This window comes from Lontra canadensis, unplaced genomic scaffold (genome assembly GCF_010015895.1).
Source record: "Lontra canadensis isolate GAN:19392208 unplaced genomic scaffold, GSC_riverotter_1.0 scaffold49, whole genome shotgun sequence".
In the NCBI taxonomy this organism is placed as follows: domain Eukaryota; kingdom Metazoa; phylum Chordata; class Mammalia; order Carnivora; family Mustelidae; genus Lontra; species Lontra canadensis.
Window position 1 is genome coordinate 5,331,763 of NW_022631043.1, and position 11,895 is coordinate 5,343,657.

General features: G+C 42.2%; 1 protein-coding gene across 3 annotated transcripts in view; it reads right to left on the reverse strand.

The window, feature by feature from the left end:
• Positions 1–11,895, reverse strand: part of KHDRBS3 (KH RNA binding domain containing, signal transduction associated 3) — a 182,358-nt gene that overhangs the window by 81,946 nt on the left and 88,517 nt on the right. For all 3 annotated transcript variants that reach the window (XR_004384512.1, XM_032873485.1, XM_032873486.1), the window contains exon 4: positions 5,842–5,988. Coding sequence is in view for 2 of the 3 variants with exons in the window: in XM_032873485.1 (XP_032729376.1) it covers positions 5,842–5,988 (147 nt within the window). In the remaining variant the exon portion in view is untranslated. The remainder of the gene's footprint in view (positions 1–5,841; positions 5,989–11,895) is intronic.

Below are 11,895 nucleotides of genomic sequence, written 5' to 3' on the forward strand. Positions count from 1 at the left end.
TAAAACCTTTCCATAAAAGGCAACAATAAAAGCTGACCACACAGTTAAAATCAACCATTTCAGGGGCACCTGGATGGCTCAGTTGTTAAGCATCTGCCTTCAGCTCAGGTCATGGTCCCAAGGTCCTGGGATCAAGCCCTACATCAGGCTCCCTGCTCGATGGGAAGCCTGCTTCTCCCTCTCCCATTCCCCTGCTTATGTTCCCTCTCTTGCTGGCTGTCTCTCTCTCTCTCTCTCTCTCTCTCTCTCTCTGTGTCAAATAAATAAATAAATAAAATCTTTAAAAAAACAATTATATCTTTAAAAAAAAAACAAAAAACCATTTCTGAACTCTGGGAACTGACTGAAGTTGCATAAAAAACTGAAAACACAGTAACTTTATTAGTGTCAGGTACAAAATGTGGGAGTCTGGCATTTTGTCTGGGGAGGCTGCCATCCTTCTTCCCCAGTCCAGATGATGTGTCAGTTCCACCATTAGGGAAGGACATGAAAACCAATAGTTTGCTGCAGGAGGAAGTTCACTTAATTTGGAAGAAAGTGTGGGAAACAAACAAACAAACAAACAACAACAACAACAACAAAAAATACATGCCCAACAGCACTGTCAATATCAGTAACAATTCTGGTAGCAAATACATAAAAGTCCAATGAATTAACAAGCCTAATATTCAGGTTTGGGGTGGGGCAAGCAACAGACTGGCGGACTAGCCAGAAACTTAACGGTCATGGAGAGTCCTGATGTGTTCTCTGCACATCTCTACTGAATATAAGGCCTGAAGAGAGCATAAAGCTCCACCCTCCGTCCCTCCCCAACAGTGACTCTAGGCATGTGTAAAGGACAGGCAGGGATCAAGACCTTGGTCACAAGTAAAGACCAGGGCAGCTGTGACAACTGACCAGCCTGAGTGCTCCCCCACAGCTCCATCAGCAGAGGCTGGAATCCTTATCAACACGTGCATGTGAGCATGGCCTCTGATTAACCTCTGGTGACATCTGAGTGATGCTGACGCCCAGGGCGCACCCAGTGGCCCAGGTTAGAGTACAAGTGAGGAGAAAAATGAACCAAGCCATAAACCATGCAGTAGACAGACTGCACATTTAGTCCAACTAAATCACTAGAAATGAAGGAAAAAAAAACCCACAACAACAACCTTGGAGACTAAAATGAATCTGAATGCAAATGTGCTATAATATGTTATCTGATGTGTGGCGTTTTCAAAAAAAAGAAAAGTTAAGAGGCATGCAAAGAAACAAGAAAATGTGACCCATATGCAGAGAAAGCAAATAAGCAAGCAAGCAGGTGAGCAGTATGAAGAAGCTGTCTTGGAGAGGGTCCAGATGTTGGGGGAAAAAAAGAGAGAGAGAGAGAGATTTAAAGAAAAAGAAAAAAAGAGAGAGAGAAAGTACAGCAACTATAATGAAATTTAACCATAGGAGTTTAACAACAGATTTGAGATGGCAAAAGAATGAGTCTGCAAACTTGAAGATAAGCCAATTAAAATTACCCGGTCAGGAACACAGAGAAGGAAGGATGAAGAGAAAGGAGCCTCAGAGATGTGTCAAACACCGTCAAGCGCACCAGCACACGAGTCAGGGGACTCCAGGACTGATGGGAGCAGAGGAGAAAGAAAAAGGCAAAAAATCCCAAAGAAACAATGGCTGAAAACGTTCCACATTTCAAGAAAAATGTACACTTATGGATCCACAAAGCTTAATGAGTAAGAAGGATAAGCATACACAATTACAGTTAAATTAATGAAAATGAAAGACAAAATGTTGGCAGCAGCAAGAGAAAAGTAACAGATCATGTACCAAACAACAAAATAATTAAGGACTCTTCTCATCAAAAATAACAAAGGCCAGAAAGTGCAGACTGGTCTTCTACCACCTGAAAGAAAAAACTGTCAGCCAGGAATTATATAAACTATCATTTAGGGTACAGGTGAAATAAAGACTTTCTGAGAAAAACAAAACAATTTTGGGAGGTAGCAGATCAAGGTTACAAGAAAGACTAAGGAAGTCCTTTGGGCTGAAAAGGGGTAGTACCATATGGCGACTCTATCCACAGAAAGTAACGAAGGGCACCAGAAATGGTAAATGTGCAGATTAATACAAAGGTCATGGAAATATTGCACTACTAGCCAATATCCCTCATGATTATAGATGTAAAGATCCTCAATAAACTACTAGCAAATCAATCCTAGCAACAGGTAATATGACCAAGTGGGATTTCACCTGGGAATGCAAGGTTGGCTTAACAACTGAAAACCAACTAATACAATACACTATTATTTTAAAAAAACAAAAAAAAGAGAGAGAGAGATAAATCACATGATCATTTCAATAGGCAGAAAAAACAACTGGCAAAATCCAGCACTCATCCACGATAAAATTCTCAACACCCAGGAACAGAAGAGAACTTCCTCCACAAGGTAAAGGGCAGCAAGGGAAAGCTTACAGCCCACGTCATACTTAATGGTGAAAGACTAAGAGCAACAAGCGAAGATGTTCCACCTTCACCACTCCTGCTCAACAATGCACTGAAAGTTTTAGTCAGTGTGATGAGGGAAAAATAAAAAACTAAAGACATTAAGATTTCAAACAAAGAAGCAAAACTTACTTTTTCCACAGATAACATGATTCTGTATGTAGAAAATCCTAATGATTCCATAAAAGCCAAAACAACAGACCAACATGGTCACAAGACAGTGTATTTTAATATCAGTGTATAAAAATCAACTGCATTTCCATATCCTGGTAACCATCTGAAAATGAAAATTTTTTAAAGATTTGTTTACTTATTTGAGAGGAAGGGTTAAACGGAACATGTGCGGGAGGGGCAGAGGGAGAGGGAGACAATCTCCAGCAGACTCCCTCATAAGCCTGAAGCCGGATGTGAGGCTCGATCCCAGGACCCTGATATCCTGACCTGAGCTGAAACCAAGAGTCAGATGCTTAAACACTGTACCACCCCGGTGCCCCTGAACATGACATTTTTTTTTTTTAAGATTTTATTTATTTATTTGACAGAGAGAGAGATCATAAGTAGACAGAGAGGAAGACAGAGAGAGAGGAGGAAGCGGGCTCCCTGCTGAGCAGAGGGCCCGACTCGGAGCTTGATCCCAGGACCCTGAGATCATGACCTGAGCCGAAGGCAGAGGCTTTAACCCACTGAGTCACCCAGGCGCCCCTGAACATGAAATTTTGAAAGCCCCATTCACAATAGCATCAACAAGTATAGAATACTTAGAAATAAATTTAATGAAAGAAGTCTAAGACTGGCACCTTGAAGACTATAAAACACTGTGGAAGGAAACAAAAAATATCTGTTAAGTAGACACTTCACAGTCATGGTCTAGAAAACTAAGTATTGTTAAGATGGAAATTATCCCCAAACTGAGCTACAGATTCAATCCTCTATCAAAACCTTTGGAGGTTTTTGTTTGTTTGTTTGTTTTGCAGAAATTGACAAGCTAATCCGGAATATATGTAGAAATGCATAGGAATCGGAATAGCCAAAACAATTTTGAGATAGTACTTTTTCTTTAAAAAAGCATCAACAACCTGGATTTGAAACCAAATTGCTAGAAGGCTAAAGTAATTAAGAGCATGACACTGGCATAAGGACAGACATATAAATCAATGGAACAAACTGAGAATGCAGAAACAAATCCAGACATTTATGTTTAGTGGATTTTCAACAACGGTGTTGCAGTTCAACAGGAAAAGGATTGTCTTTTCAACATACGGTACTGGGATAACCAGCCGGATATCAACACAGAAAAAGACAGACCCAGATCCTAACTTCATACCATACATAAAAATTAACCTAAAATTGATCATAGGCTTAAATGAAAGAACTAATACTAAAAATATTAAGAAAACACAGCAGAAAATTTTTGTGACTCTGGGTTAAGCAGAGTTCTCCTGGTCAGCCCAAATTCAAGGGGAGAGAAGTCAGATCCATGTCCTGGTGGAGAAGTGTAAAGGGGATGGAGTGGGAGCCTACGTGGCTAGGTCAGCACTCCCTAGTCCACACTGAATGACCACTAAGACATTAAACTTCTTAGTCTTGTCAGAGTAGCAGTCTTATAATCGTTTATATGAACATCTGATTCTTACCTGTCCTCCCATTATATAAGCTCTATAGGGGCAGAAAAAAAGAATGTCTTTTATTACTTCCCATGTATCTATCACATAGAAAGTACTAAAAACTTTGTTTCTAAACTCAATGAACAGCGGAACCTGGTTGGCAGAGTCGGTTAAGCTTCTGACTCTTGATTCTGGCTCAGGTCACGATCTCAGGGTTGTGATTCTGAGCCCTGTGAGACTGGAACCTGCTTAAGATTCTCTCTTTCGAAGCACCTGGGCGGCTCAGTCAGTAAGTGTGTGCCTTCAGCTCAGGTCCTGATCCCAGGGTCCTGGGATTGAGCCCCACGTCAGACTCCCAGCTCCATGGGGAGCCTGCTTCTCCCTCTCCCACTCCCTCTGCTAGTGTTCCCCCTCTCATTGTCTCTCTCTGTCAAATAAATAAATAAAATCTTTAAAAAAAATTCTCTCTCCCTCACCCTCTCTCTCCCTCCTCTCTAAAAAAATAAAACAAAATAAAAACCTAAATGAATAAATGGATCTTCATATTGGCTTGAGGGAATTAAGCTCCCAAGTAAAATAACTTACAGAATTCATGTCTCGCCTTTTCCAAGGCAATCATGATTGAAAATACCCTTTCCCTATAAATTCAACAGTTTTCCTCACAGATAATATAGTCCTGATACATGTGCTGTGTATGTACATACATGTGTATGTAAGTCAACCCACTAGACCAGCCTAGGATTGCTGAACTCAGTCCTACCTCAGGCAACTGTCTGGCAATGGGACAGCTTCTCTAAATAAATTGTCTAAGGAACCAAAGTGTTCAATGTTCTGTTTTTTGTTTTTTTTGTTTTTTTTTTAATCTAGTACATGTAAATTATATAAAAAACCTAAATTAACTTTCCTAATAGAGGTATGGGTATGTTCTCTTTAAGTTTTCATATTCTTAGCAATGCCAAAGTGTCTGGGAAGGGTTAAAACAGAAGAGCAATTGTTTTATTAACAAAGCATAAGGGGCGCCTGGGTGGCTCAGTCAGTTAAGCCTCTGCCTTAGGCTCAGGTCATGATCTCAAGGGTCCTGGGACCGAGCCCTGTATCGGTTCTCTGCTCAGCAGGGAGTCTACTTCTCCCTACCCCTCTGTGATCTCTCACTCTCTTGAATAAATAAAAGTCCTAAAAACAAAAACAAAAAATAAACAAGAAAACAAATCATGAAACACTTGGCAGAAGCCAGCTAACTGCCAGCATGGTGCCTTTCTTCTCTGTGCTCCTTATGTGTATGTCTGTGGTTATGCTGACCATGCTATACTGAGATCACTGGCTTAGGCTTCTCTCTTCCCTATACTGCATCGCCCTGGAGGGGATGCCTCGGTCTTTTATTTATGCCTGCTGGTCCAACACCACACACAGCACTTGCTGCATGGAAGGCACTAGTATGTTTATTTTGGAGAACAATGGATTTGTAGGTGATTTTAGTGTCACAAAAAGGCTTAGGACATGTGAGTTCCAAAACCTGAACTAGTGCTTACGCTCTTCAACTTTCTTGGCCATATAGCCTTTACCAGTATTATCTAATCTCTTTAAAAATACCTTGCCTCATTTATAAAGAAGAAAAATGCCAATTCCCAGGGACACTTTTAACAAATAAAGTGCTGTGCAAATAATACTTACTGATAAGAATTACCAAGGATTAAAATAAAGGAAGAGCTTTTAAAGTATAAATTAACTATCAAGGAAAACTGTACTAACAGGAATGAGGAACTTTTTGATTTCTTCCAGTGCGTGTCCCATCCGGGCATATGCTTCCGCTGGTGGAGCGAAGACTTCAATGAGAACATGGAGGTCATCATTGAGGTGAAAGTACTTGGCCTCTCCACTTTTCCTCAACTCTTCTTCCTGAAGAAAGAAAAACCATGCTTGAAAGGGTGTCTGTGTAAGAGGAGACACAGGAATGCTACACAGAGCTGATCCAGCACGCAGCCGTCACAGAAGGCTTGCTCAAGGGCAAGCAGCACCCGCAGGAGGAAAGATTAAAACACAGATTTGATCCTGCCATGCCCACCTTCCATGAAAACACCCAAGGATTTGAGATTCTATTGGAATAAGTCTCAGCTCCCGTCTCTAGCCTAGAGAGAGACCCTTGGCCATATGATCCAGCTGCTTTGTCTCCTCCCATCTCCCCCAGCCTGACACCCCTCCAGCGGCTGCTCAGACCCCCGGTCCAGCCAGCTCATCTCCTAAGCTCCCTCTACACTGGTTACGGTGAGTATCCGTGATGCTGCCACAAACCATTCCCACCTTCAAATTACTGAAAATACCTATTGTTTACTTGATTATTATCTAATTTTCCTCACTGGAGGTGATCGCAACAGAACAAAAACCATGATTGTCTTCTCTGGCGCTCATTTTCCTTGTCTAGAAAAGTGCTTGGTATACAGCTGACACTCCACAACTACTTCTGAATGAATAGGTAAACATTATTCGTCGTTTCTATGTTCATTTGCTCATTCATATATTCATTCAAAAAAAATTTCTATATACCAGGCCCTGTGTCTGAGGATAAAACAGTGAAAAAAAAAATAAATGAAAGATTTTATTACAGGATTTTACAAAATTATGATACACATTTTTTTAAAAAGTGTTTTTTTTTTTTTGATTGATTGTTTACATAATGAAATTCAGGGGGGAAAAAAGAGGAGGGAAAAAACCTAGACCAGTCAGCAAGAGACAAATGATTTTGGTCCATTATTTTCTCCTAACAAGTATTCTTTATAGTGGAAAATGACAAAATCTGGGTCTCTTAAAAGTCTTTGTTTCCAACATTCAAATCATACAGACAGAGTAAGATGAGTAGGTACCTACACCTACAGTGACTTCCAAAACAGGGAAACCTTCCCAGCCTCTCTAAAATACCAAACCCATGAGAAGGAGAACCCTAGAACTCCTGGCAACACCTTTTAATTCCACCACAGGCCAAGAGGTCAAAGAGGCACAAGCACCCTTGATTTCACCATTTAAGCCTTCAACTGGTGTTACTTCACTAATCTGATTGCTTTTAAAGGAAGAGAGATCTCCATCTAGAGCATGACTAGGACATGGGGTTTTGAGTCAGATATGCCCAAAGCGTAGCCGTGCCAGACACCAGGTGCATTTGTTTAGACTGAAGAAATGTAATCCAACCCTTAATTTGAAAAATCAGGTTGGTGCTAACATAAGTGTATTAATACAGGACCACTGAGAAAAGTGAAAAAACCAACTTTCCATAAATGCCTGGTGAAGGAGATCACGTACGTACACCCAGCACACTGCTTTAACACATGCCAGGACTGAGTATATGCCAGTTTCCTTCACATTTACAGAAAGTAGGTCAGAAACTGAAGGAAAAGAAGGAAAAACATTTGAAGCAAGGAGAGCGAATATAAGCTACCATAATACCCTCTGCATTTCCTTCACACTTGGTCACGCATAAGAAGAATGATTCTTTTAGGCCAACTACAGACTATTTATTCTAATCAGAGCACTTTCCATCCCTTGATCTGATACTCTTTCAGAGCTGAAGTTTTAAACTTCACAGAACCGAATTTTATGTTCAACAGTTCACTTCCGAAAAGCATAAGCTACTGACGTAAACACTGTTTACCTATTGGAATACGGCATCACACTGGGGACATTCACGAGAGTTTGTGACTGATTCACAGGGCAGCGCTCTGCCACTGCTGCCGCAGATGGAAACAGCCAGGCAGGCCTTCTTAGCCCAGCCTGTTGTCCTCATCTCCACACAGCGAGGGGCGTTACCAGCTCCTTTCCTGGGTTAGTGGGGACAGGCACTATGGAGTTTAGGGAAGAACTCAGACTTTGTTTGGAGTTCTGCTTTCAAATCGCAGATTCAACATGTACTGTATAATTTTGGACAGGTTACTTTATCATCTTAAAGAGGTGATTTTCAGTGAAGAGTAAAAGTATAGTATCTACTGCTCAGAGGGTTTTTGTAGTAATAAAGTTATCAGAATAGTAATTAGGAGTTATTAGTAATATACAGGCATTGTAGTAAAAAAGGAGTTTCATGTTTAAAGACATAAAAGTCTTTAGAACTATACTTAGTACATAATAAACACTCAATAAATGATGACGGCAGTATTAATTATCCTATTAGTCTAGAACATAGACAATAAGGGTAGAACAGCTAGCATGCTGGGCACAAGCTGAAGGCTCAAGAGACCACAGCATTACAATGATTGTTATGCTACATAACCAACTGACCCAAGTCAGTAATGACTCCCAAAATTTCATCAATGTAGAAAATACAAGAATAAAATGAATTATGGTCTCATTAGAATTTAGATAATGAACACTTTGAAAAGCTAAAAGATGAGATTTTTAATAGTAATGGAAATCTCTTTAGCAATAAACATTATTAACTGAGAATTTCTGCAGACTAAAAGGAACAACAGAAATCAGCATTCAAGAGTTCCGACAGTGAGGACCTGGCTGCAGTACAGGACACGGGATCCCCGTGGTCTCTGCTTCTGCAGCAAGCCTGTGACTTGAGTTATGACCTATGGTGACATCACTGAAATGCTTTGGAAGGTGTGATTGTTGGCTGTGTGGGGCAGAGGCCTGCCACAGTATGACGCGCAAAAGGAAAACAAGGCAAGGGGAGTGGGTAAAACTGTACTGAAGAGTTCTAAAAAGAAAAAGACAGACTCAAGATTTGACACGATGAGCTCAAGTCTGAAAGAACCAGAAGTCTAGAAAAGTTTACTGCTTATGGCCACAGGCTGATGGGAGCCAACAAGCAGAAACAGAGTTGACACCTGTGTGCTTCTGAAGGACAAGACAGACTGCCTGGCCCCCTCTTCTGTGAGGTTTAGGAAAACGTCTGGAGAACACTGAAGATCTGAGAACTGGACTGGCAAAATTTGGGAGGATTCGAACAACGCTTAGTGTTCAAATGAAGAGTCCAAATGAGCTTTCCACAGGGGCAGAAGCCTGTCTGGTGAAATTTTTCCTACCTTGTTCTGAATAGCCACGGTAGTCCCTTGAAAGGAGATGACAATTCTCAGGCAATTTTTTTTTTAAGATTTTATTTATTTATTTGAAAGAGAGAGCAAGAGAGAGCATGTGCACAAATTGCGGGCAGGGGCAGAGGGAGACAGAGAAGCAGGCTCCCCATAGAACAGGGGGCCAGACACTGGGCTCAAGTTCAGGACCCTAGGACTATGACCTGAGAAGAAGGCAGACACTTAACCAACTGAGCCACCCAGGTGCCCCACTTTATTACTGTTTCTTGGTATGACCTCCTGGTCTAGGATCAGATCCTTGCTTGCCCCGTGGATGCAGAGAATAAAAAAGCTAATAATAACTGTGAACACCTCCTGTGTACATGTGACACTTCCTCCTTGTCTTCCCAACACGGATCAGGGGTCTTTTCCTAGAGTGACTATGCACTGGAAAGAAGAAATATCCAGAAAGCCTGAGGATTAACAAGCTGGACTCTGAGTACTCGCTGCTCCACTGAGGGCCACTGGTGATGGTGGGGGGTCTATGTGGTCGAGATATAAAGGACTTCTCATCCTGTCCCTTGAGAGCAGCTCTGTTGGACTGTAAGCCCCAAATGTATGCTATTTCCCCAGTTCCTGGGTGTCCTGATGGAATGGAAATGACCAGCCACTTACATTACAGAATCTTACATTACAGAATCTCTATAAAGATTCTCAGACCAATGTGGTCAAGGACACAGAAATGAGAGGAATAGTAAAGTGCTGGTAGGTGGTCTAAGAAAGCAGCCTAGACCCACTGAGTGTGTAAGAGAACAGGGTGCCCCATGCAATGAAGAGCGGGCACTCAGTGACCAGGGAGACAAAGGGACTCATTTTAGTAGATGGCAAAGCACCTCATTCCCCAGCTGCCTCAGTGCTACTCAAAGGACTCGAACAGTGTCTTTGGTGACATAGAGAGAGGTTATATATCACTTCACAACACAGACTCCCCTTCAGAAAGGACTCTTGGCTACTGCACTCCTGAATGCCCAAAACACCAACAGCACAGACAGCCCTTAAAACGACAACATAATATAGAACAACCACCAAGCCCTGATAGCAAGGGGATGATATTTAGAATCCTTTTTATTAAATGGCTAGCCAGGCACTTGCTATTACTTGGACATACAATTGAGCTAGAGACTTGCTTTCCCGGCTTCTTTTGTACAGTAAAATTATCCGTGGATCCCTGACCACTGCCACTGTCTGCCACAAAATGTTGCTTCTGACCAAAAAAACTCCCTTAACAGCAAACAAAATAAGCAGTATGTTCACAAATTTCATTGGTCATATCATGTACCTGATGACCAGATGGCCGTACTGAAGACCTAATTAAGGTATCAGCAAGGATGGGCTAGATTCCTACAAGTTATACAAAACGTCTGACCAACTGACCAATATGGTTCCTTTCCCTCCAGCTTCCAGAAGAGATGAGTCAGGGAATCAAAGAAACATCATCTGAGACAGCGAGGCTTAGTGGGTAGTGAGCCTAACCTGGCCATGCATTAGAATCATCTCAAACACCCACGGAAAATTCATTTTAAGGTTCTACCCTTAAAAGTCTATATGGGAATTTATATTTTAAAACCACACTCCATGAGAGTATGATACGTAGCCCTATTTTAATCAAATAATTTAACTTCGCTGATTAACCCAGATAATATAGTCAGGTTCTCGATAGGGAGAAATAAGATGGTAGAGAAGTAGCAGGCTGAGACTACTTCAGGTAGCGGGAGATCAGCTAGAGAGCTTATCTAAAGATTGCAAACACCTACAAATCCAATGGGAGATCGAAGAGAAGAAGAACAGCAATTCTAGAAACAGAAAATCAACCACTTTCTGAAAGGTAGGACTGGCAGAGAAGTGAATCCAAAGCGACTGGAAGACAGACCGCGGGGGGAGGGGCCGGCTCCCGGCAAGCGGGGGAGCCACGGAGCACAAAATCAGGACTTTTAAAAGTCTGTTCCACTGAGGAACATCGCTCCAGAGGCTTAACCGGGGTGAAGCGGACGCGGGGTCAGCGTGGCCTCAGGTCCCGCAGGGTCACAGAAGGATCGGGGGTGTCTGAGTGTCGCAGAGCTTACAGGTATTAGAACGGGGAAGCCGGCTACAGAGACGGAGCCGAGGAGTGAGCTCTAAGCTCGGGTTTACCTTGAACCGGTCGCAGGCTCGGTGAGCTCGGAGCGCGGCCGGAGGCCAGGGTGACGGGAGCAATTGGGCGCTGTTCCCTGAGGGCGCACTGAGGAGTGGGGCCCCAGACTCTCGGCTCCTCCGGGCCAGAGACTGGGAGGCCGCCATCTTCATTCCTGTCCTCCAGACTCTACGGAAAGCGCTCAGGGAACAAAAGCTCCCGAAAGCAAACCCGAGCGGATTACTCAGCCCGGCCCCTGGTAAGGGCGGTGCAACTCCGCCTGGGGCAAAGACACTCGAGAGTCACTGCAACAGGCCCCTCCCCCAGAAGATCAACAAGAAACCCAGCCGGGACCAAGTTTACCTACCGAGGAGTGGAGTTTCAATACCAAGGAGAGCCGCGGAATTCCAGAGGAGGAGAAAGCAAAGCACGGAACTCATGGCTTTCTCCCCATGATTCTTTAGCCTTGCAGTTAATTTAATTTTTTTTTCTCTTCTTCTCCTAAATTTTTTTAACTTTTACCCTTTTCTTTTTAAAGGTTTTTTTAACTAGTTTATCTAATATATATATATTTTTTCCGTTTTATATTTTTTCATTATTGGTTTTCTTTTTTTATTTCTTTTTTCTTTTTTC